The sequence below is a fragment of the Ranitomeya variabilis genome, chromosome 3, assembly GCF_051348905.1.
Source record: "Ranitomeya variabilis isolate aRanVar5 chromosome 3, aRanVar5.hap1, whole genome shotgun sequence".
Taxonomy (NCBI): domain Eukaryota; kingdom Metazoa; phylum Chordata; class Amphibia; order Anura; family Dendrobatidae; genus Ranitomeya; species Ranitomeya variabilis.
In genome coordinates this window covers 707,236,070-707,263,563 of record NC_135234.1, presented here as the reverse complement: position 1 = coordinate 707,263,563, position 27,494 = coordinate 707,236,070, and the positions used below count along the sequence as shown (strand labels likewise).

Here is a 27,494-nt window from a genome sequence, read left to right as displayed (position 1 = left end):
TGAGCAAATAATATCAACCTCTAGATGTGCAAAGCTGGTAGAGATATAATCCAAAATACTGCAGCAGGAATATCAGTAAAAGGTGGTCCTACAAAGTATTGACTCGGGAAGGGGGGGGGGCAAAATTCAAATATATGGTACAATTTTCAGATTTATAATTTTAAAATATTTAGAAAACCATGTATCATTTCCTATATACTTCACAAATAATTGCTACTTTGTGTTGGTATGTCACATAAAATACCAATAAAATATATTCAAGTTTGTGGGTGTAACATGAAAAAATGTGGAAAAATTCATGGTATATAAATACTTTTTTAAGGCACTGTAAATTGAAAAACTTGGACAGCAGGTAAAACAAGTGTCCTGCTAATGTGGTAGAAATGAGTCGCTCTAAGCAATACAAAGGTAGTATAACCTAAGGGGAGAAATTCGCTGTCACAAAAGTAGACACTATTATTAAAAAAATATCATATGATAAGTGGAAACATTAAAAAAAATATGCAGTGAGGCTATGTACCCACGTAGCGTTTTTTAAGCATTTTTGGCATGTTTTTCCATGGCGGAAACGCTGAAAAACGCTAACAAAATGCACCCCATTGATTTTAATTGCATTCTGCAATTGTTGTGCCCATGCTGCATTTTTTTTTTCGCAGCAGAATTGCATCGCGGAAAAAAGTAGCATGTTCATTAATTTTACGGAATCACGGCGATTCTGCTGCCATTGAGGTGTATAGGAAAACGCTTGAAAAAAATGAATCAAAAACGCGACAAAAACGCATTAACATCTGCAAGCTTTTTCCTGGGCAAGGGAGTGCGGATTTGAAGCAGAAAAATCTGCTTCAATTCTGCAACGTGGGCACATAGCCTGAGGGGTGAGGGCATCTGAATATCTGAAACTGAACCACACTCACTGTATGGTGCAACTAACAAGAAAGAACATGATGTTGATACAAACACCAAGTGTAACTGATGCCTTTCATGTCAGAACATATTATAGAAAATGGATTTATTCTGTAATATGTCATAATTACAAATAATTTAAGAAGTACACAGAATCAGAACATTTCCAGTCATCGGCGCTGGAGAATATGATGGTTGTCAGTCAAGAATTTTCTACCTATTGATGACTGATACAAGGCTTTTAAATTTTCTCTATCATTGCATGTCCTACTCACTCTACAATTAATAGTTATGTTAAATAAATATTAACTTTGTTATTCATAGGGCGCTGGAAAAAATTGAAATTCCAAATATAAGCACAAGAATGTTTGAGCCAATGAAGAATCTATCTCACATGTAAGTATCTGCAGGAAGAGTAAGTAAATGTTGCATGTGATAGAACCATCATGCATTTCCCACCGTGAACCTAATTTATCATGTACGTTTCTAGTTCTATTCTAAATGACTTCTTTTATATTTTCCATATTGAATTATATCATTAGAGGTAATGAAAGGCTATGGAGATATGGAAATAATAATCCACAACCATGGTTACAAATTCTAAGCTTGTGTAATTAAATGCGACATCACTGGTGATTTCAGGTATCTTTCTTTTCGTGATTATTTTAGTACAATTATAGGACTGACTCACAACTGTATTTTTGGAGAGATCAAAACAAATTAGAAAATTGATGCAGACCCACAGTATGCACGAGTTATCTAATCTGTTTTATCGGCATTTGGTATTAAGTCCAAAACTATTATTAATAAACACTTAATTTACAGATGCAATCAAAATGATTCAACCCCAATTGCAAATTAGGTTAGAAAAATAGACAAACTGTCTGCTGCTTGCAATAAACAAATGAAGCAAGAACAATATAAACAGCTCAACACAAAATGCCAATTTTACTGACTACTGCAGTCTACGAATTATTTAGCCCCTTCATGAAAAGTGTCTTTAGTACTTAGTAAAGCTCTTCTGGCTGTTATAACCTGATGCAAACATGATGCATAGCCAGACACCAGCCTCTTGAAAAGTTACTGAGGAATCTTAGCACGTTTCTCATGACCCCCTAGTTCTCTAAAATGCTTGAGTTGTCAAAAATACGTCTAAAAATGTTAAGACTAGAAATCATTGCCTAGACAAGATAGGATACAAAAAAATAAAAGGCATTGAATGTTCCTAGAAATACAACCCTACCTTCACAGAAAAAGAAAGACATCACCGGCTGATATCAGATTCTTGAAGAGCCAATTGGTCAAAAACCATAGAGCTGCAAGAAAATTTGGTGGTAGCTGAAGTCTTGGATTGTACCATAAGGCACCTACTAAACACTGAACGTTTGTGTGTCAGAACTCCTCCAAGATGCCTCTACTGACAAAAAGGCACTAGAAAACTCAGGAATAACAAAAAAGTGAAAAGTAAAAACACTTTTTAAAAATATTACAAAAATACAAAAGCATAAAAATTTGAATCACTCCGTTTTCCCCATTTAGAAAAACATTTTTAAAATATACCTATTTGGTGTTGCCACATTCTTAAAAGTCTTATCTATCAAACTATATAAAATTGCTTAACCCGTATGGTATATTTTTTAACCCCCTCACAACCTATGACATATAGGCACGTCATGCGTGGTATCTCACTTTATTGCAGGCTCCAGCCCTGAGCCCGCATCTTTTCCAGCACATTTCAGATGATTTGATCAGCTGTCATGTGCCCCTAATATTCGCATATGGTATCACACTCCACCCGCGGCTGCTAACATGTTAAATGCCACTGTCAATAACAGGACAGTGGAATTTAACACGATCGCACAGGAAGTGCATCAAAAACCCAGCCAATCGATGCCCTTGTCACATGCTAAGGCCCTGCTATGTGCAGCAGAAGCGATCAGACGAACATAGCTTCTAATCTCCTAAGGAGACTTTTGCAGCAAGTAAAAAGTAGAAAAAATATGTTTTTAAAAATATTTAAATATATATATACTGTGTGTATATATATATATATATATAGAGAGAGAGAGAGAGAGAGAGAGAGAGAAAAAGAAAACAAAAAGCAGCACCAAAAGAAAACAAAGGGTGCAAAAAATCCTTCCAGGTATATACCAAACCTCATGCTATAATCCAGAAATATGAAGGCAGCTCTCCAATAGAAAAAATAAAGGTGGTTTATTGGCCCATGTGCGACGTTTCAGTCCAGGATGTGGATGAAAGGTCCACATCCTGGACTGAAACGTCGCACATGGGCCAATAAAGCACCTTTATTTTTTCTATTGGAGAGCTGCCTTCATTTTTCTGGATTATATATATATATATATATATATACTAGACTGTGGCCCGATTCTAAAGCATCGGGTATTCTAGAATATGCATGTCCCCGTAGTATATGGACAATGATGATTCCAGAATTCGCGGCAGACTGTGCCCGTCGTTGATTGGTCGAGGCAACCTTTATGACATCATCGTCGCCATGGCAACCATTATGACATCTACGTCGATACTGTGCCCGTCGCTGATAGGTCGAGGCTGCCAGGCCTCGATAAATCAGAGACGCGGGATTTCCATTATGACATCATCGTCGCCATGCTGTGCCCGTCTCTGATTGGTCGAGGCCTGGCGGCCTCGACCAATCAGAGACGCGGGATTTCCAGGACAGACAGACAGACAGAAAGACAGACAGACAGACAGACAGACAGACGGAAAAACCCTTAGACAATTATATATATAGATATATATATATATACATACAGCTCTGGCAAAAATTAAGAGACCACCACATCAAAACCCTGTCATGGGCAGCCCAATCTCCAGACCTGAACCCCATTGAAAACCTCTGGAATATAATCAAGAGGATGATGGATAGTCACAAGCAATCAAACAAAGAAGAACTGCTTACATTTTTGTGCCAGGAGCAGTGTGAAAGACTGGTGGAAAGCATGCCAAGACGCAGGAAAGCTGTGATTAAAAATCCTGGTTATTCCACAAAATATTGATTTCTGAACTCTTCCCACGTTAAAACATTAGTATTGTTGTTTCTAAATGATTATTAACTTGTTTTCTTTGCATCATTTGAGGTCTGAAAGCACTGTTTGTTTTTTTTAATTTTGACTATTTCTCCTTTTCAGAAAAAAAAAATATTTATACTTGGAAATTCGGAGACATGTTGTCAGAAGTTTATAGCATAAAAGAACAATTTACATTGTACTCAAAAATATACCTATAAAGAGCAATATATACTGTATATATAAAAGTTCAAATCACCCCGCTTTTGCCCCATTAAAAACAAAACAATAAAAATAAAAAATACACATATTTGGAATTGTTTCGTTAAGAATCGTCTGATCTATCAAAACGCAAAAAGAATTATTCCAATGGGTAAAAAAAATCAAAACTCCAGAATTACGTTTTTTTTGGTCACTGCAACATTGCAATAATGGGCGATCAAAACATTGTATCTGCCCCAAAATGGTATCAATAAAAACATCAGCTCAGCTCACAAAAAAATGAGCTTTCACCCAGCCCCAGATCCTGAAAATGGAGACTCTATCGGTCTCTGAAAATTGCGCTATTTTTTTTTCTACAAACTCTGGCTTTTTTTCACCACTTAAATTTGTAAGTGGTGAATGACCTGGAGACTCATAATGGCAGGTCAGTTTTAGCATGCGGTGAACATGACAAAAGATAACCTCAAAACACAATCGTGGAATTGCACTTTTCTTGCAATTTCACCGCACTTGGAATTTTTTTTCACGTTTTCCAGTACATTATATGGTAAAATCAAAAGTACAACTCATCACACAGAAAGCAAACACTTGCATGGCCATATAGACTGAAAAATAACAAAGTTATGGCTCTGGGAAGAAGGGGAGCAAAAAACAAAACCGCCGGAAAATACCAAGGTGATGAAGGGGTTAAAGAAAAAAAATTGCTATTTTTCCTCAGCAAACCTCCCACAGCAAATGCTTGAAAAAGTAATTAAAACGTGTTATGTACCCAAAACGATGCTTGGTGCTATGAAATACTACAGCTCGGCACACAAAAAACATGTCGTCTTGAAGTCCCATCAATGGAATAACAAAAAAAAGTTGTGGGTCTCGAATAATGGCAGCGCAAACCAATTTTTTTTTTTTACAAAGTTCAGAATTTTTAAGCCAATAAAATATTGAAAAAAAACTCCAAATTTGGAATTGTTTTCAGCATTTCACTTCACTAATATTTTTTTCCCATTTTTCCATATGCTGTATGGTAAAGTTAATGGTGTCTTTATAAACTACAATGCGTTCTGCAAAAAAAACAAAGAGTACTCATGTGACTATTTTGAAAGAAATAAAAACAGCTATGGCTCATTTAGTGGGATTTTCCCAATCACCTTTGAAATTAGTGCTACAGGATCCACAATAGGACAGTACGTTAAAGCTCTCAAAAGTCTCCAACAAAATGGCGCCGCTGGTGGCATGTTCAGATCAAGATCTCAGCTCATCATTGAGCCAAAATCCCAATCTGCGCGAGCTTAGCCACCATTTTGCTGGAGACCGCCAGAGGTTAATCTGAGCATGCACCGCCCTGGCACCATTTTGCTGGAGAACGTCGGGACGTGAATGAGCGCAAGTACTGCCCACGGCAAAGGCAGCACTAGCGTGAAATTTAAAAATGGAGGCTCAAGCAAATCGTGAGTGTTTATGAGCCTCCTTTTTTAAATTCCACTTCAGGGCCACCTGGCAAAGTGGATGCTGTTGCAAAACTACAACTCCCATCATGCTTGGACAGGTTGGGATGATGGGAGCTGTAGTTTGGCAACAGCTGTAGAGCCACACGGCTTGTACAAAACTGCTGTTGCACAACCTGTGGCCCTCCAGCAGCAGATCTTCCCCATAACAGTGTCAGCAGACATGTTATTAAATATTCTACCACTTTTTTTTGCTTCCAAATTTTTTTTTCCGATTTTCCTCCTCTAAAATGTAGATACATCTTATAGTTTGTGTTTTATAGCCCAAAATTCACGGTATCTAAAAAATGAAGCAAAAAGTGATCAAAATTTTTTATGTACCCAAAATTGGTATCAATAAATACATTGGCTGAACGCACAAAAAAAGGCCTAACACAGCTCCATCAATTGAAAAAGTAAAATGTTACAAAAAAGTTTTTTTCTTTTTTAAATCTGAATTTTTTCAGCACTTGAAGGAGTTTTCCCATGAACAACCTACATTTTAATTAATAGAACTTATAATAAAAAGTTCCACAATTGGATGTGTTAAAAAAAAGATGTTCCTGCTCTGAAATATTGTTATTAATGTGTCATCGATGTAATGGACCATGCTGGAACATGGTCAGATATACCATATCTCTTAGGCATGGGAAGAAGCAGAAGATAGAATACAGAAAGGACAGCACGGGATCACAGCTGATTCTTCCTGTGGTGTAAAACAAGTTAACCCCTTCCCGACATGCGCCGTGCTAGTACTGCTCTGCTGGAAATGCATTCCCACAAACAGCAGTACCTGTACGGTGCACCGTTCGAGCGGCCTCACGCTGAGCGTCGCGGCCACGCGGTCACATACAGCTGACACCCCGCAGCAACGCCCACGATCGGTGCTAGCACCGATTGTGGGCATTTATCCCCTCTGATTCTACTGTGAGTACTGACAGCAACATAGAGGAGCATCGTGCAGTGAGGGGGTACCCTGCGTGCTTCCATCATGACAACAGCTGCAACATGGCCGCGGGGTCTTTCAGGGAAGATGGTATGTCAGTGCCTGCTCAGAGCAGGACCTGAGATGCCTCATTCCCTGCCTGTCAGATCCTGGTCTAATGCCCGGCAGTGCAGATGTATTGCAGAATATTAGGTCAGCGATCAGATGTTATACAGTAATGTCCAATTCTGGACAATGTAAAAAATAAAATAAAAAATATTAGAAAGTGTAAAAATATTTTTTTTAAATTCCCAAATAAAGAAAAAAAACAAATATTTATTACCGTATATACTCCAGTATAAGCCAAGATTTTCAGCCCATTTTTGGGGGGGCTGAAAGTCCCCCTCTCGGCTAATACTCGAGTCATACCCAGGGGTCGGCAGGGGAGGGGGAGCGGGGGCTGTCTAATTATACTCACCTGCTCCTGGTGCTGTCCCTGCAGGTCCCTGGCTCCCCAGCACCCCAGCTTCTTCCAGTACTGAGCGGTCACATGATACCGCTCATTACATTAATGAATATGTGGCTCCACCTCCCATAGGGGTGGAGTCGCATATTCATTACTGTAATGAGCGGTAACGGTGACCACTCAATACAGGAAGAAGCTGCGGCGCCGGGGAAGCAGGGATGTGCAGGGACCACGCCAGGAGCAGGTAAGTATAACGGGGAGGGGAGCGCTGCACGATATTCACCTGCTCCTCGTTCCGGCACCGCTCCGTCTTCAGCATCTTCTGCAGTGGCGCTCAGGTCGTGGTGACGTAGTTAGTGCGCGCCTTCTGACTGAACGTCAGTGCAGAAGACGCTGAAGATGGAGCGGCGCCAGAACGAAGTCAGGTGAATATTGAAAGTGCCGGGGGCCTGAGCGACGGAGAGGTGAGTATGTGATTTTTTTTTTTTATCGCAGCAACAGCAAATGGGGCAAGTGTCTGTATGGAGCATCTTATGGGGCCATAACGTTTGTGCAGCACTATAATGGGGCAAGTGTCTGTATGGGGCCATAATCAAGTTTGTGCAGCATTATATGGGGCAAATGTCTGTATGGAGCATCTTATGGGACCATAATTAACATTTGTGCAGCATTATATTGGGCAAATGTGTCTATGCAGCATCTTATGGGGCCATTATTAACCTTTATGCAGGATTATATGGGGCATATTTTAATATGGAGCATCTTACGGGGCCCATCATGAACTGTATGGAGCATTATATGGGGCTCCTGATTCAATATGGATATTCAAAAACACTTAACCTACTGATGTGTCAATTAATTTCACTTTTATTGGTATCTATTTTTACTTTTGACATTTACCGGTGGCTGCTGCATTTCTCACCCTAGGCTTATACTCGAGTCATTAAGTTTTCCCAGTTTTTTGTGGCAAAATTAGGGGGTCGGCTTATACTCGGGTCAACTTATACTCGAGTATATACGGTAAATTCGGAGTGACCACAAATGGATGAATCTTTGGTGAGCTGAATTACTTTGTTTCTGTTTGTTGCAAAAATAATTATTTTTCAATAAAATAGTTTTTATTGTGTGAAAGCGCCAAAACATAAAAAGAACTATATAAATTGGGTATCGCTGTAAGTGTACTGACCCGAAGAATAAAGCTGCCTTTCCAATTTTACCACATGCAGAACAGTATAAAAAAAAAGCAATTCCTGAATTGCTGATGTTTGTTCATTCTGTCTCCCAAAAATCGGAATAGAAAGTGATCAAAAATTTAATGTGCCCGAAAATGGTACCAATAAAAACATCAGCTTGTCCCGCAAAAAACAAGCCCTCACATGACTCATGTCTGCCGAAATATGGAAAAATTATAGCTCTCAAAATATGGTGATACAATTTCTCAATAAAGAACGTTTTTTAGTGTGTGACAGCAGTCAAACATAAAAACCCGATATAAATATCGTTTCGCTGTAATCGCACCGACCCAAAGAATAAAATCGCCTAATCACTTATGCCACAAGCGGAAAGAAATAAAAATGTAAAAAAATAAAGCCAATTCTTCTCATGCTGTTGATTTTTTTCATTCTGCCTCCAAAAGATGGTAGTAAGGCTTGGTGCTGTAAATCTCTGAAATATATGATTCAGACAGAATCCCTTGTGGAAGATTCCCTATAATGTGGCAGATGGAGGCACTGTGGATGCCATAGGAACTGTGATCTGGCGATGTCTGTCTTTTTAAGATTGTATAAAAATGCTGTCGGCCAAGGACACTGCTGACCAGAGGCCAGACAGAGTCCAGAGTAACTCTGCTGCCTCATTATAATGAATGGATCCATCGGGGGGTTTATCTGTCATGTCACTTGGAGATTTAGATGGAAACTCCGATGTAAGTGCTCAGCGTAGAGAGCCAGATATCTGTGATCATGAATGCTATGCAAAATGTTCCCAATAAAAGCTGCAAATTGCCTCTTCTGAGAAAAAGAGGACTTAAACTCTACAGCGCCACCTATTGGAAGTAGCGATCCTACAAGTCACAATCAACCCTTTAATGAGTCGTACAATATGACTTAGGATAAAAGCCAAATCAGTATCTCAATTCGCAGACACGGTGTTTCGGGCTGTTGGCCCTCGTCAGTGCGAAGCATGAGAACTGATTTGGCTAGGTGAGAGGCTCTGGACATGGGGTCTAAGGGGTATCGTTTCTCCTTATGGAGAGTGACATACCATCTCTGGCTTGTCAAGGTAAGGAGGCTTATTTGCCGTACAATGCTCCTCTGGGAATTTAAATATGCAAATTGCCTCTTCTGAGAAAAAGAGGACTTAAACTCTACAGCGCCACCTATTGGAAGTAGCGATCCTACAAGTCACAATCAACCCTTTAACGAGTCGTACAATATGACTTAGGATAAAAGCCAAATCAGTATCTCAATTCGCAGACACGGTGTTTCGGGCTGTTGGCCCTCGTCAGTGCGAAGCATGAGAACTGATTTGGCTAGGTGAGAGGCTCTGGACATGGGGTCTAAGGGGTATCGTTTCTCCTTATGGAGAGTGACATACCATCTCTGGCTTGTCAAGGTAAGGAGGCTTATTTGCCGTACAATGCTCCTCTGGGAATTTAAATATGCAAATTGCCTCTTCTGAGAAAAAGAGGACTTAAACTCTACAGCGCCACCTATTGGAAGTAGCGATCCTACAAGTCACAATCAACCCTTTAACGAGTCGTACAATATGACTTAGGATAAAAGCCAAATCAGTATCTCAATTCGCAGACACGGTGTTTCGGGCTGTTGGCCCTCGTCAGTGCGAAGCATGAGAACTGATTTGGCTCTTTTTCTCAGAAGAGGCAATTTGCATATTTAAATTCCCAGAGGAGCATTGTACGGCAAATAAGCCTCCTTACCTTGACAACCCAATAAAAGCTTCAACTCAATCCACAAAAAGCAAGTCCCCACTCAGGTCCGTCATCTGTTAATGGAAATATAGGGGCTTCCACGTTACTGGTAGCGCAAAGGCTCTGGAAAGCGAAATGGCTCCTCGCTCCCCCAAAAAATTCAGCAAATTCTCTGCTCCCCAATCCAAATGCCCCTCCTCCCTTCCGAGTCCCAATGTGCCTAAACCACATTTAGCGCCAACATGTTTGGCATTTTTGTAGTGATGAGAGCCCACCTAATTTACAGGTGCGTGTCTTCAAAAGCATGAGCTGGGCATAATGTACTGGGCACTACAACAGCAGTTTGCAATTTTCACTCAGCAACATCCACTGCTGCCTGTTTCTGGAAATCACCCATGAGTCAAAATTGTCACTACATCTGTAGATAAATTCCCATAAGGTTATAATTCCAAAATGTGGTCACTTGAGGAGGAACCTGCTTTTCTAGCACCTAGGGGCTCTTTATATGGAATCCGCAAACTATTCTAGGAAAATCCGTGTTCCAGGAGGCAAATTGCGTTCCGTCCCTCCTGGGTCTCTCTGTATTGTCTAAGTAGTACTGAACTGCGACATATGGGGTATTTGGAGCTAAAAAGATTTTTCCAGAAAATATGTGATCTTTTTTATTTTCACGGCTTAACGTTATAAACTTTTGTGAAGCACCTGGGGGTTCAAGGTGTTCAATACACTTCTAGATAATTTCCCAAAGTGGTCACTTGTGGGGGGTTTCCACTGGTTAGGCACATAAGGGGCTCTCAAAACGCGACATGGCATCCGCTAATTATTCCAGCAAATTTTATATTAAAAAAGTCAAATGGCGCTTCTTCCCTTCCGAGCCCTGCCGTGTGATCAAACAGTAGATTTCCCCCACATATGGGGTATCGGCATGCTTAGGAGAAATTGCACAACAAATTTTGTGGTCCATTTTCTACTGTTTCCCTTGCAAAAGTAAAAAAATAAGGTCTAAAGGAAATTTTTTGTGAAAAGTGAAAGAAAAGTTAATGTTTATTTTTTCCTTCCACTTTCCAAAAATTCCTGGGAGACCCCTGTAGGGTTAATAAGCTTTTTGATTGTGGTTTTGAGCACCTTGAGGGGTTCAGTTTTTAGAATGGTGTCACTTTTGGCTATTTTCTATCATACAGGCCCTCAGTCACTTGAAATGTGAGGTGGACCCTGAAAAAAATGATTTGGCAAATTTTGTTGTAAAAATGAGAAATCACTGGTCAACTTTTAACCCATATAACAAAAAATATTATGTTACAAATTTGTGCTGATGTAAAGTAGACATGTTGGAAAAAAAATTTCCACATTTTTGCCAAATTTTTGTTTTTTTTCACAAATAAACACAAGTCATATTAAAGAAATTTGACCACTATAATGAAGTACAATATGTCACGAGAAAACAACCTGAGAATCAGTGGGATCCATTGAAGCGTTCTAGAGTTATGGCCTCATAAAGTGACAGTGGTCAGAATTGTAAAAATTGACCTGGTCAGGAAATATTTTTCCTAAGAGAAACCATCAGCTGTGATCCCATGCTGACTCTCTCTTTTGTAATTGTAATAACACTGATCTGAAAAATGTTTCCAGGACACTTTTACTGTGCAATGAACTCTGTGAAAAAAACAAATAAAGAAAAACAATGGTGTACTTGCTTTTTTTTAACCATTTCATCCTACTTGGAATTTTTGTTTGTTTGTTTTACAATACATTGCACGGCAAAATGAATTATGTCAATCAAAACTACAGCTTGTCATGCAAAAAACAAACCTTCATGTAGTTACATTTATTGAAAAATAAAAATGTTATGGCTTTTGGAGTAAGTTGAGGAAAAAATCAAAGCCCAAAAAGAAAAACAAAAAGTCCAGAGTAAACAGGGGGAAAAACACTTTGGTACAAGCTCTGCGATTATAGTCCCCTAATACTGTGTTTTCAGGTTCTTGTAGTTTGCAGTGTCCTGCATCCATGTAAATTGTGGGTGCCCAAGCTTACGACCCACCATTAATGGCATGTTGCGACAAAATGCATGCTCCTCAATATTTTAAATTGTTTAAATATTGTGTGATTTGAATAGATAGAATTTTCTATTTAATTTTAATATTCATTTTTCTTTTTTTTTTTATTTAAGATACTTTAAAAAATTTCGCTATTGTTCTTTCGCGCCTCATGTCCGGGTATGTACACCATTTACAGATGGGATATCTTCATTTGAAAACCTCCTGGCAAATACCATCCTTCGGGTTTTTGTCTGGGTAATAGCCTGCATCACTTGTTTCGGAAATATCTTTGTGATCGGAATGAGATCATTCATTCAGTCGGAGAACAAGACGCATACAATGTCTATAAAGATTTTATGCTGTGAGTAAATATTTGTCACCTTGAAATGGAATGTGAAATATCTTGTGAATTAGAACAAAATGTGAACGAAGATCTTTCAGGAGGAATGAAAACGTAATCACAAAGTTGACCAGAAGAACTAGCATGCGTTACATTATTGAACCGTTAATCTGGGGGGAAACCACTTTTGAAAACAGCATATCTGACGAAACAAAGTGGGATTTTTTAACCCCCCCCCAAAAAAAAAAAATATTGGATAGATAGATATATACACATAAAATAGAAGATATGAGCGAGATTCACAGGACCCTAGTCCAGCAGTCACATCAGTATTCCATAACTGTCAGACGAGACCCTAAGAACTTCTTACTATCTGTCAACATACCCATTTGCTCTATGAATTGCCTGGCCCGTCATGACGTTCTGTGCGCATCATGCTACAACAATGACAATGCGACAGGCTGGTTAATAAAAAGAGGAACCCTGGTTACCGGCAGGCAGGAGGCGGTACGCAGGGCATGCATTTGGAGGTCATGGACTGCTGATGTCTAAACACCAATTATATTATTATAATGAAGTATTTCTCCCAGAAAATCATTGCAAGTACACACATTTTGTTATACACATGTTTAGTTCCTTTGTAGGTACTGGAATAACACAAAAAAGAGAGAAAAAAATCAAATTATACATAATTTCACGCAAAACCCCAAAAATGGTCCTGACATAATTGTAGGAACCTTTCTAAAATTTGGTTAAACAACTGTTCCAATCATGTGATGCTCATTCAAACTCACCTGTGGCGAGTAACAGATATGGACAATATGAAAATTACACCTGAAACCAGATAAAAAGAGAAGTTGACTCAATCTTTGCATTGTGTGCCCGTGTGTGACACCAAGCATGGAGAACAGAAAGAGAAGACGAGTACTGTCTGAGTACTTCAGAAACAAAATTGTTGGACAATATCAACAATCTCAAGGTTACAAGTGTATCTCCAGACATCTTAATGTTCTTTTTTCCATGGTGCGCAACATAATCAAGAAGAAGTTTACAACCCGTGGCACTGTAGCTAATCTCTCAGACGTGGACAGCAGAGAAAAATTGATGAAAGGATGCAATGTAGGATAGTCTGGATGGTGGATAAGCAGCCTCAATCAAGTTCCAAAGATATTCAAGCGATCCTGCAGGCTCAGGGTGCATCAATGTCAGCACAAACTATCCATAGTCATTTCAATGGAATGAAAAGCTATTACGGAAGACCCAGGAGGACCCCACTTATGACACACAGACATAAAAAAGCTAGACTGCAGTTGGCAATAATGTCCATGAGTAAGCCAAAATCTTTCTGGGAAGGCATCTTGTGGACTGATGAGACCAAGATAAAGCTTTTTGGTAAAGCACATAATTCTACTGCTTACCGAAAATAGAATTAGGCATACAAAGAAAAGAACACAGAACCTACAGTCAAATATGGTGGAGGTTCAAAAATGTTTTGGGGTTGTTTTGCTGCCGCTGGCACTGGGTGCCTTGACTGTGTGCGAGGCATCATGAAATCTGAACATTACCAACAGATTTTGGTTCACAGTGTAGTGCCCAGTGTCAGAAAGCTGGGTTTACATCCTAGGTCATAGGTCTTCCAGCAGGACAATGACCCTAAACATACTTCAAGAAGCACCCCGAAATGGATGTAAATAAAGCACTGGAGAGTTCTGAAGTGGCCAGCAATGAGTCTGGATCTAAATCCCATTAAACACCTGTCGAGAGATCTTAAAAATGCTGTTGGGAGAAGGTGCCTTTCCAATATGAGAGATCTGGAGCAGATTGCAAAAGAAGAGCGGTCCAAAATTCCAGCTGAGAGGTGTAAGAAGCTTGTTGATGGTTATAGGAAGCAATTGATTGCAGTTATTTATTCCAAACGGTGTGCAACCAAATATTAAGATGAGGGTGCCAATAATTTTGTTCGGCCCACGTTGAGGTTTTGTGTGAAATTATGTCCAATTTACCATTTTTTCTCTCAGTTTTTTGTTGTGTTGTTCCAATACACACAAAGGAAATAAACATGTGTATAACAAAACATGTGTAGTAGAGTGTCTCCTGGTGACTCTGTTAGTTGATTATTTGATATTAGAACTGATATTATCATTACAATGCTGTATCTGTAATCTTGCATTTTTGTTCAATAGGTGCTGATTGTCTGATGGGAGTTTATCTCTTTTTTATTGGGGTATTCGATGTCAAATATCGAGGACAATACAAAAAATATGCACTCATATGGATGGAAAGCCTGCAATGCCGAAGCCTTGGATTTCTAGCCATGTTGTCCACAGAAGTATCTGTTCTGCTCCTGACGTATTTAACATTGGAGAAGTACCTGGCCATTGTTTTTCCATTCAGCAACATTCGGCCGGGCAGGCGTCAGACACTTGTGACATTGATGTTAATCTGGGTGATTGGATTTGTAATAGCTGTGATTCCATTTTGGAATGAGGACTTTTTTGGAAATTATTATGGAAAAAATGGGGTCTGCTTCCCGCTATATCCCGATCAAGTAGAAGAATCTGGAGGCAAAAGATACTCTCTGGGAATATTTCTAGGTGAGATGCAGTTGCATGGTACAATGCTGTATTTCATGGATTAACTAGTCTTGTCACACTTCATTGTTGGCTTCTTTTGAAGAATAACCTCTCATCCATATAAAAGGTTTCTCCCTGGAAAAAATATGAGATATCATAAAATCAGTATGAATCGGTGTCCTAAAATGGGGACCATTATGGGACTTCACATACAGTGGGTACGGAAAGTATTCAGACCCTGTTAGGGCTAGCGGAATGCACCGAGTAATGAGAGATAGATACGAGGTGCGTTTGCAGCCCGGGGTCCACCGTGCAGAGATACCTGCTGCTAAGTAATGGCGGATGGACACTGAGCTCACACGTGGGTTAGCCACACCCCGTGTGATATGTAAGCGACCTCTGTTGCTTTACAGATTCGCGCTGTACACAGAAAACTATTACCCTAACTAGGGTTGTGCTTGCTCTGGAACTCTTCTGTGCTAACCGCACACATGAAGGAACCAGTTGCTAAGCCAAGGCTAATTGCCCCCACTGACATTAGCTGCCTGCCTGAGTGTACAGCCCCAAAACAGACTCTCCACATATGACTGAGTGGTAGAGTATCCACTGGCAACAGCCAAACACAATTGATACTAGCGCATGGCCGTGTGGCCATGCAAACATTTTATAGTTGTAGCTTCTTCAGGACCTTCCTAGTGGACCAATAGGAGCTGCAACAGGACCTGAGCATGTGACCCCCAACCTCCAATGAGAGGTCTTCCCTTGGGCATGCTCAGAAGGAGAAAAGCAGGACTTAGTCCCAGAAGCGTCTGCTCACCCCTGACCAGTACTGGCTACAATGGCTGAGCTTGGAAGGGCAGCAGTAACTAAGCGCACAGTATCTGCCTGAGCCAGACGCTGGGGCCGACATCTCCGCTGACCAGGCTCCACTGCGGCTGGAGAAGAATGGGAGACCGCAGTGGAGGTGGTTTGAGATTCCCCCTGTGCAGCGGCGGGAACTCGAGACCGCACAGACCCCTTTACATTTTTCACTCTTTTTTTCATTGCAGCCATTTGGTAAATTCAAAAAAAGTTCATTTTTTTCACATTAATGCACCCCATCTTGACTGAAAAAAAACAGAAATGAAGACATTTTTTCAAATTTTTGCATTTCCTTGTGATCCTCCTTGAGATGGTTCTACGCCATCATTGGAGTCCAGCTGTGTTTAATTAAATTGATAGGACTTGATTTGGAAAGGCACACACCTGTCTATATAAGACCTCACAGCTCACAGTGCATGTCAGACCAAATGAGAATCATGAGGTCAAAGGAACTGGCAAAGGAGCTCAGAGACAGAATTGTGGCAAGGCACAGATCTGGCCAAGGTTACAACAGAATTTCTGCAGTATTCATGGTTCCTAAGAGCACGGTGGCCTCCATAATCGTTAAATGGAAGAAGTTTAAGACTACCAGAAGTCTTTCTAGACCTGGCCGTCCAGCCAAACTGAGGAATCGTGGGAGAAGAGCCTTGGTGAGAGAGGTAAAACATGAATGCAGCCAAGTACAGAGATATCCTGGATAAAAACCTCTTCCAGAGTTCTCTGGACCTCAGACTTAGCAGAAGGTTCACCTTTCAACAAGACAATGACGCTAAGCACTCAGCTAAAATAACAAAGCAATGGCTTCAGAACAACTCTGTGACCATTCTTGAGTGGCCCAGCCAGATCCCTTTCCTAAACCCAATTGAGCATCTCTGGAGAGACCTGAAAATGGCTGTCCACCAACGTTCACCATCCAACCTGATGGAACTGGAGGGGATGTGCAAGGAAGAATGGCAGAGGATCAACAAATCCAGGTGTGAAAAACTTGTTGCATCATTCCCAGGAAGACTCATTGTTGTACTAGCTCAAAAGGGTGCATCTAATCAATACAGAGCAAAAGGTCTGAATACTTATGACCATGTGATATTTCAGTTTTTCTTTTTTATTTCTGTTTTTTTCAGTCAAGATGGGGTGCAGAGTGAACATTAGTGAGAAAAAATGAACTTTTTGAATTAACCAAATTGCTGCAATGAAACAAAGAGTGGAAAATTTAAAGGGGTATGAATACTTTTCATACCCACTGCACAACCTCAGCATCCAAATATATTGTTTTTGTGCTCTGCCTAATTAGGACTCGTGCAGATGGCCATAGTTTTGATCTGAATGTTATTCATCAAAAAATAGGATCGTACTTGTCATGTCGTATGCTATTCACACTAGGGCGTCCGACAGACAGCGGTAATTCCACATTCGTCCACTATACGTTCTGTGGCGCCGGCTAGACTTTATCCAGGTTGTTCGGGGTTAATCTAGCTGGTAATCGGGTTGGAGGCTGGGTCACGCCAGTGGCCTTTAAATAGTCTTTCTGGACTTTGGGCGTGGAGTAAAGCAACCCAAACACCCTGATCATAGACACACCAGAGATTAGCAGCACAATAGGAATTATAATTTTAAAATCTGCTTTTATTACATAAATATAGTAGCAACAATTAATTCATTAAAACATGTATCATATAAAATCAAACACTAGTACGCACCACAGGACATATAAGAATGCACTGCTTTTATATTACACAGTTTTTATTTTTGTTGGGATCTATTAATGAAATATTGGGTTTGCTATAATTGTTCCATTCTTATATGTCCTGTGGTGCGTACTAGTATTTGATTTTATATGATACATGTTTTAATGAATTAATTGTTGCTACTATATTTATGTAATAAAAGCAGATTTTAAAATTATAATTCCTGGTGTGGTGCTAATCTCTGGTGTGTCTATGATCAGGGTGTTTGGGTTGTTTTACTCCTTCCTATATTTGTATTTGTTTTGCCCTGTGCACATTTTAGTGTTTCCCTGTGTGTCTGCGGCGTGGTGCGTTTTTGGTTTTCCCTGTCTGTGCTTTCTGTAGGGGTTGGTGTGTGATCTAATCACTGGGTGGCGGGTGGAGGTTTCAGCATAGGACTGAAACAGGAGTCAGGGTCAGGCCTGGCAGCCCAGACAAGCACACCATCAGTGTAAATTCTGGGAGAGGGACAGACAAGGTTTTCCCTAGTCTGAGGGATATCGCAGGGGCCCGGGTAATCAGCTGTAGTCTACCCGGTACCCACATGACAGTACTTTAACCAATGTTATTCAATGAGGCAGTGCACATTTTTTCCAACATGCACGATTTACTGCCGATAATCGAAGGGCACTCACCCATTTATGTCTGTGTATCCATGAAAATATCGGACCACATTTGTATGACATGCGAGTGCAGTACATATTGTCATAGACAGACTGAATGGAGAAGATGGATAATTTTTTAGTTTTAATTCTCCACATCCAAGAAAATCAGATCACACTCTGATCAATCTATGATCAGAGTCATATCACAGTGTGATTAGCATAATAAGACCAATTTTCTTTGATGAAAAAAATATAATCTTGTGACCCTAACCCTATAGAGAGAACCACATAGCTATCTAATCACAGCAGTAGAGTTTTTTATATCTCTGCTTCCAGTAATTTGTCCAATCATTTCAAAGAATGAACCCTATCGCTACCCCAGACCACCAGGGAAGCAACCATAAAACGGTTGTGCATGCTGAAATGAAAAGTCTGCAGTTGTTATTGTAACTAAATCGTGACAGTGTGCAAAGTTCACACTGTCTCAATTCCCCTATATTCCCTGTGCGGGTGTGCAATCATTATTTCTATAGGGACCAAGTCCCCTATATTACCGTAGAGCTAGTTTAATATGCATTTTGTGGGTGACAGACTTGCTATAAGTCCAGGGTCACACTTGCGAGTTCAATGCGAGAAACTTGCGGGAGTCTCTCGCATCAAGTCTCGGCACTGCCGCCGGCACTTGGGACCGGAGCGTGCGGCTGCAAAGAAATACATGCAGTCGCAAACCCCTGTCCTGAGAGCCGGCGGCAGTGTCGGGACTTGATGCGCGAGATTCTCGCATTGAACTCGCAAGTCTGTCTCCGGCCTTATATGGACTGTACTATGCATTTCTCATCGGTGCCGCATACAGTATGTAGAATAATTACCGTTGTTTTTAGATCCCATATTTTTCCTTATATTTTTCTCTATTCACCAACAGGAGTGAACCTTGTGGCTTTCATCATTATCGTCTTTTCTTATGTCAGTATGTTCTGCTCAATACAGAAGACGGCTCTACAGACGTCGAAGGTCAAGAATCACATCCACATGGACGTCGCTGTAGCCAACAGATTTTTTTTTATAGTTATTTCAGATGCCGTGTGCTGGATTCCTGTTTTCCTTCTCAAAATTCTGTCCCTATTTCGTGTGGAAATTCCTGGTAAGCTACGTAAAAATAAAAACCTTGTTTTTTTCTAACATGCTGAATATACTGTAAATCATGTCATAATCACAGAGGTAAAATGAGTTACTGAGAGAACAAAAGCTTCCTCTGGCTTGTGAGAAGAGCAAGCCATTATTTATTTTTTTATTTTTTTTAAAGAAAAATCTCTATAATCCAGTAATTTAAGTACCGTGGTCCACCACACAAAATATTTTCTTGTACACTTTCTTGTTGTAATAATTCAATATTAGACCCATACTCACCCAAATGCTGCTTTTGGTTACCATTTGTTTCCCCATAACCAGATAGGTTGGCGTCACTTGGACATTATTAAGGCTGTGTTCCCATTATGGAGATCAAAACATATTCAATAAACACCTAGGAGACCACAGAGGGTTGTACACTGGGCAATTAGAGGTTGTGTAGTATTGCAATTTTAAGTAAATTTATTCTCCGCAAATGGAATTTTTGAGGAAAATTCTTCTAAATAGGTAAATTTGAATTTCCATCTGCTAATTTCTATTACTGATGACTGGCAGTGCGTTGACAGGGGGCTCAATATGTTTATTGCCATCAAGTGAAGTTATTAAACCCATAAAGAAACACTACACGTACCATAAATAATTCAAATACATAACTTTATTATTAGCACATGAAAGCATTTAAAACATGTGCATAAAGATGGTCTTATAAATATCAATAAAGTAATGAGTGGTGTGAGGCAGTGACTGGTGTTACCTGTAGGGTTCACTGTATCTTCCCCCCAGGATGCACACGGAGGCATATTGAGGTCATGAGAGGCCATTTCAGTCACAGACATAGCTGTGGTTGCAATGCAGACTAAAGTGAGTATAGGTCTTGGACATGCTGGTTGTCCAAGGCAGATTTAGGGAAAACCTGCTCTGGGCTTTTGTGTTTTGAAACAGACTGCAGGATGGTAGTCATGAAGTCAGTTTCATTCCTGGCCGGGTTTTTCATGTTGCTGAAGTCCACAGGTTCTAGTTAAAAACCCTACAGTATAGGGTTTGAGTGTGTCAAGGTGACAGTCAGTGTCAGTCTGGTGTATGCTAGAGGGAAGAGCAGTTGGCTCTGCAGAGCTCCTGTGTGAGGCAACACAGGTAAGTGGAGCCAAGCAGCCAGGGGAGCTGAGGCGCTTGGCACCCACAGCGTACACAGCGGTGCAGTCGCCTACTGTAACTGGTCTCGGAGGTGGACTGTCTTGTGCCCGGTGGTGAACCGGAGGTAGACTGTTTAGTGACTGTAAATTGGAGGATATGGTTCCCGGCTGTGATCCCGAGGATATTGTGTACTGTGTAAAGCTGTGAGTAGAACATTAACAGGGTGGTGCAGTCGCTCACGGCAACTGGTCTCAAGGGGAGGACTGGCGTGTTTAGTGACTTTAAACTGAAGGATATCATGTACTGTGTAAAGCTGTGAGCAAAGAGACATTAACACAGCAGTGCAGTCGCCCACGGCAACCGGTCAGAGGTGGACTGGCGTGTTTAGTGACTGTAATCCAGAGGATATGTGCCTGACTGTGATCTGGAGGATATCGTGTGCTGTGTTTATATGAGTTGGACATTAATGCTGTGAAGTAAATGCATTAAAGAGACGTTTGTTTGGAACTTTGTTGAGTCACTGCCTCATCACTGCATAAGTGTGCTACCACTGCACTACAGTGGCTATGTTTCCATTAATTAAATTAATGATTCAAAATAGATCTAAAAATGGCTCCAAAATACTTAAAACATAAATTAACTGTAGTTTATCGCATCTTTGGGAAGCTGAGTTCAAATTCCCTAGTCACACGCAAATCTGATTATTGCCACATCTGTTCTCAATCGAGAGATCACTTAAATAGAACCTGTCTGACAAAGTGAAGTGGACTAGAAGCTTCTCAAAAGCTAGACATCATGCCATGATCCAAAGAAATTCTTGAACAAATGAGACCCAAACTAATTGAGATCTATCAATCTGAAAAAAAGTTATAAAGCCCATGTACACAATTCCCATTTAAACTTTCAGTTAAGATTTAAGTTTGTCGTGTTTTATTTGCAAGCACGACATGTCGGTGTAAGACTGAACACAAGCCAGAGAAGGCAATGCCATTGATGCACCCATGAGTGATACAGCAGTGTAGTCACCCATGGCAACAGATTGGATACATACTGTTATGGACGATCCGGCTGCGAACCGAAGGATAAAATTTGAGTTATTTTTATAAGTTGCCAAAATAAAGGTGTTTAAGTTGGACTAACCTGGATCACTGCCACTTTATTGTATGGTCGTGAAAGCCTCTGCATTACATATGAATGAGAAAGTGGGCAGTGTGAATTAAGGCATGCCCCAAAGAAAACTGCATGTCGGTACTGAAGCATTCAACGCTAAAGCTTAGGATCGCCAACAGAGGAAATACTGAAACAGTTAGTCCTCTCCAATGCACAACAGCAGCAGACTAACAGCATGATTCCGCAACAGATTGTGGCCTTCCGAGAGGCACCCTTACCACTGATGCCAGTCCGTCCCGAGGCCCAGGACAAAGTCAGAGTGGTGCTGAGGAAAATGAGTCTGGAGGACGACCTGAAAGCCTTCATCACCATCTTTGAAAGAACCGTGGGACAAGGGAACTCTCCAGCCGGCCAGTGGGCTGAAGTGGTTTCCCCGTTTTGATGAGAGATGCCTATAAGGGGCATTTTGATCTCAGCTGTGAAGACACTCTGGACTATGGACGCCTTAAAGGTGAGATACTTGCCCAGTTTGGGGTGAACACTAGAGTTGAGTGAATTTGGTCGCCGAATCTGAATTTGACATATTCGTGCCATATTGGAAACCTATTCGTGCCGAATGTATGTTTGATGATCGGTTCCAAACATATTCGGAAATTTCCACTCTTATTGACTCTAATGATGTTCAGCTGTGTTCGACGAATATTTCAAAAACAATATTCAATGCCGATCGTATTCGGAACCAAATCCGAACAAATTCGCTTAACTCTAGTGAACACCTACATACGGGCACAGCAGATATCAGGGGACATTTGTGGAGGCCCAACCCACTAGGTCTCAGACTTGACTTATTGCACCTTGTAAAAAATGGCTCCAGCCTGAGACCTTGACTCCAATGGAGGTGATGGAGAGGATGGTGGTCAACCAGCTTTTGAGAGTTCTGCCAGCAGCCATACAGCATTTTCTGGGGCAAGGGGACCCAGGCAACCTAAACCAGGTGGTTACACTGATCGAGCGTTATATGGCCACCCAGGACTTCATACAGGATTCTGCCACACTGCAGCTATCACGCTGGCCCCTACAAGTCCAGGAGCATGGGAAAGGGTTACAACCCTCTGCTCGGGTCAGTCAGAACCGAGGGCATACTGAGAATGTTATGTGTTCCCCAGGATGTGCATAGAAGCATACTAAACCCGCTGGAGTGCATTGTAGTTACAGCCACAGCTGTGGTTACAATTTAAAATAAAAGAGAGTGTGAAGATTTAGGAAAACCTGACACAGGCTTTTATTTTTGGAGAGATCTGTAGGATGGTAGTAGGCTGGATTTCTCTCTCCTCTCCGGGAATGGGGAGTGGTCCATATCCATGATTCCCATTTAGACTTTCAGTGTGTGTCAGTGTTTTGTTTGCAAGCATCCAAGCAGGAGGCTTTGTGCAGGACAGGTCTGTAAGACTGAACACAGGCCAGAAAAGGAAAAAGCCATTGACAAACCCACGAGTTGTACGACGGTGCAGTTACCCACGGCAATGGATTGGATACAAACTGTTATGGACTATCCGTCTGTGAACCGAAGGAAAAAGTTTGAGTTATTTTTGTAACTTGCCAAAACAAAGATGTTTAAGTTGGCCTAACATGGGTCACTGCCTCTTTACCACACTGTCATGAAAGCTGCTGCATTAATTGAGAATATGGTGCACAGGAACTGATGCAAACAGAAAAAGACAGTGCTTCTCAGTAAGAGACATTAAAGGTACCTTCACACGAAGCGACGCTGCGATAGCGACAACGATGCCGATCGCTGCAGCGTCGCTGTTTGATCGCTGGAGAGCTGTCACACAGACCGCTCTCCAGCGACCAACGATGCCGAGGTCCCCGGGTAACCAGGGTAAACATCGGGTTGCTAAGCGCAGGGCCGCGCTTAGTAACCCGATGTTTACCCTGGTTACCAGCGTAAAAGTAAAAAAAACAAACAGTACATGCTCACCTGCGCGTCCCCCAGCGTCTGCTTCCTGACACTGACTGAGCTCCGGCCCTAACAGCACAGCGGTGACGTCACCGCTGTGCTTTCACTTTCACTTTAGGGCCGGCGCGCTGTTTGTTTTTTTACTTTTACGCTGGTAACCAGGGTAAACATCGGGTTACTAAGCGCGGCCCTGCGCTTGGTAACCCGATGTTTACCCTGGTTACCAGTGTAAAACATCGCCTGTTATCGTTGCTTTTGCTGTCAAACACAACGATACACGGCGATCGGACGACCAAATAAAGTTCTGGACTTTATTCAGCGACCAGCGACATCACAGCAGGATCCTGATCGCTGCTGCGTGTCAAACTAAACGATATCGCTAGCGAGGACGCTGCAACGTCACGGATCGCTAGCGATATCGTTACAAAGTCGTTTCGTGTGAAGGTACCTTAATCCTCTCAGAGTTGTATTGCCGTACCAACCTGGGGGAGGAGGAGCATCATCAAAGGATATGACTGATTGGCTGAGCAAGCTGGAGAAGGAGGGTCTTATTAATGTTAGGCTATATTCAGCAAAATTTGTGCCTGCCATAACCAAATCAGATTAGACGAGGTGCAAATGGGACTCGGACATGGCAAAAATCCAGAAAGTTTGATAGTAGGTAGGGACCACTAATCTGTGTATATCTGGTTGAATTATTTTCTGCATTTTTAGTTTATATACTGTACAGAAACAGAATCAAGGGTTGCCTACTGAAGAAAACACACTTTCGAAAGTAAGGACCACCCTAGGTTCCAGTTCATCATGAAAGTCCTTTTTAAGAGAGTATAAGTGCTGTTACATTATGCTTAACAATTACAAACAGTGTCACAATCATATATAATGGCACCATATATTACCAAAACAATGGAGCTATGGAGTCTTAAGATAAGTGCTCAAAAGTAAATGTGTAATATAAATTGCAGGGAGATGATAAAGCCCCTAAGTGGTAAGTTTTCTGATCCTCCTAGCATTATTATTATTATTATTATTATTATTATTTATTTATATAGCACCATGAATTCCATGGTGCTGTACATGAGAAAGGGGTTACATACAGGGTTATAGATATCATTTACAGTAAACAGGTTTACAGTGACACACTGGTACAGAGGGGAGAGGACCCTGTCCTTGCGGACTTAGGCCATGTTCACACTTTGCAGTGTGCTCTGCGGATTTGATAAATCTGCAGGGCAAAACCGCTGCGGTTATCCCTGCAGATTTATCGCGGTTTGTTCCGCGGTTTCCGCTGCGGGTTTCCGCCTATACTATTGATGCTGCATATGCAGCAATATGCAGCATCAATAGTAATGTTAAAAATAATAAAAATCGGTTTTATACTCACCCTCTGATGTCCGGATCTCCTCGGCGCTGCACTCGGCGGTCCGGTTCCAAAGATGATGTGCGAGAAGGACCCTTTGTGACGTCACCGCAGGCCCTGTTCGCACAGCAACTCTGACCGGCCAGCCGCGTGCAGCGCTGAGAGGTGAGTATAACATGATTTTTTATTTTTATTCTTTTTTTTACCCCAAATATGGTTCCCAGGGCCTGGAGGAGAGTCTCCTCTCCTCCACCCCGGGTACCACCCGCACATTATCCGCTTACTTCCCGCAACGTGGGCACAGCCCCATGCGGGAAGTAAGCGGTTCAATGCATTCCTATGGGTGCAGAATCGCTGCGATTCTGCACAAAGAAGTGACATGCTGCGGGTTTTAAACCGCTGCGTTTCTGCGCGGTTTTTCCCGCAGCATGTGCACAGCGGTTTGCGGTTTCCATAGGGTTTACATGTAAATGGAAACGCTATGGAAACTGCTGCGGACCCGCAGCATCAAAATCGCGGCGGTTCCGCGGTAAAAACCGCAAAGTGTGAACATGGCCTTACATTTTATTAAAATGTTTTCTTTACAAATAAAACTCCTTTCCTAGTAAATGAAAGTTTGCCTTTTTTATTTACATGATAGCCTCTAGAAGAATTACTATACAAAAACTGAACCTATGTAGGAAGAGAATACAAGGTAGTGGATGCGGCTATATAGTATTATGAATATTGCCTAATTCTATATAAACCATTAACATGAAAGGCAGGGAACAGATGGGACATTTTACAATAATAAAAAGAATAACTAGTGCATGGAATGTAAAATACCATCTTTCTAAATGAAATCTAGTGTCGCAACAAATCATGATCCTCTAGGCTTAATGGGACATATGTTGTATGGTTTCTATTCCGCTACATAAAGCACACAAATCAATAAGTTCTCATGCTGCCATATGGTAATACAATCATCAACCTCCTGTTCTTGTTTTCTTCTCTTTACAGGCACTGTGACCTCTTGGATTGTCATATTCATCCTCCCCATCAACAGTGCCTTAAACCCCATCCTATACACTTTGACTACAAGCTTCTTCAAAGAAAAACTGAAACAATTGCTTCACAGACAACGCAGAAAATCAATATTCAGGAGTGAGCGTAAAAGTTTATCCACCTCACTTGTATGGACGGAGGACCCCGCCGTCCAACATTCTTCTCTTAAACTTGGCTTCCTCCATAAAAAGTCTTTTGAGGAAACGAACGAAAGAACGTGATGGAAGGTGGAGCTTTACAAGAATCGACGCCTCAAAAACATGCACCTACCTGCATCTCTTTTGTGAGATGGATCTAAACCATGAAAGCTTTGTGCGCCCACTTGGTTCTCTCATTGAAGACACAAGAGAAGATCGACATGACTGCCATAACCTTGTGTCTACTATCATCTAATGATGGACCATTGAGATGCCACCAATCTATTTGACAACCGATTAGTCCACTGTTCTTCACATCCCACTTGGGCCTTACGTTGATTATTGCCATTCCTTCAGGTCACCTAACTTTTAGTGGAGGATTCTCAATGTGTTGTCTTGAAGACTGAACATTGAACAGTACAATGACTCTCTATACTCTCCTTATAGGAGAACTTGGGGACACATAAGCATTGATTGCTTTTCTACGCAGAGCTATTTCTATCAATTCCAATGTTACGTTCTTTATTTTGAAAAAAATGCACTTTTTATTTTATACACTTGAGATATTTGATGTAGTATAAGCTAAATAATACACAAAAGAAGCAGAATTCTAAGGAATTCTTATCTACATAGGTGACTGAATAATGTACCCAGGCACCGATAGCTCTCAGGATACAATTAAAATTGTTATATACGTGTTAATATTTGGGTATCTGTATTTAACAGAGAAGCATTTGGGTGTGCTCATATGTTATTAATGATAAATACTGAGCATTTTGCTTTTGGATTGCATTTGAATGTCCAAAAATGGCAGCCCTTTTCCCATCGCTCATGATCTTTTGAACATCTTCTGACATTGCAGAGTTGCTAGGAAAAAAAAGGTAATACTGCCCATAGATATTTTGCAATCTCCTTGGGAACAAGTTATATAACAATTTATTTATATAAAAAAAATACAAGTATGGAAAGAGTATTTAATTAAAAATGTAACAAAACCTTTTTTTAGCAATAGTCCCCGACCTGCAAAACAAAAAAATTGGGAAAAAAAGCCAACATATTATATTTCATGTTACAAAAAACCTGCATACATTAGGTATCCAGACGGCCATAATAACCTGAAATGTTAATTATTAATGTTATTTAATATGAAGCGGGAACAGTAGAAAAAAAATTAAAAAATAGCAAAAATTACTTTCTTATATATTCTAAGTGCTAAACTAATGTTTATGAACCCCAAATGCAACGAAAAATAATACAATTTTTCTCACATAAAACAAACCTCATTGAGCAAAAAAAAAATGTAAAAAGTTTATAGTTCCTGAAAAACAAAGAGGCAAAAATCATCTGAATTTGACTGTTATTAAAGTCCTTACGGTCAGGGTATTAAAGGGAATCTGTCAGCAGGTTTTTGATATGTAATCTAAGAGCAGCATGAGGTAGAGGCTGAGACCCTGATTCCAGCGATTTGTCACTGGATTGTGTGTGGTTGTTCAACAAAATCTGTTATAT

General features: G+C 40.8%; 1 protein-coding gene across 1 annotated transcript in view; it reads left to right on the top strand.

Annotated features, from left to right (window-relative positions):
* Positions 1-27,009, top strand: part of RXFP2 (relaxin family peptide receptor 2) — a 347,803-nt gene extending 320,794 nt beyond the window's left edge. The window contains exons 14-18 of the mRNA XM_077298262.1: positions 1,228-1,299; positions 12,141-12,370; positions 14,533-14,943; positions 19,035-19,253; positions 25,804-27,009. Coding sequence (XP_077154377.1) covers positions 1,228-1,299; positions 12,141-12,370; positions 14,533-14,943; positions 19,035-19,253; positions 25,804-26,069 — 1,198 coding nt within the window. The 3' untranslated portion in view covers positions 26,070-27,009. The remainder of the gene's footprint in view (positions 1-1,227; positions 1,300-12,140; positions 12,371-14,532; positions 14,944-19,034; positions 19,254-25,803) is intronic.
* The last annotated feature ends 485 nt before the right edge of the window (positions 27,010-27,494 follow it).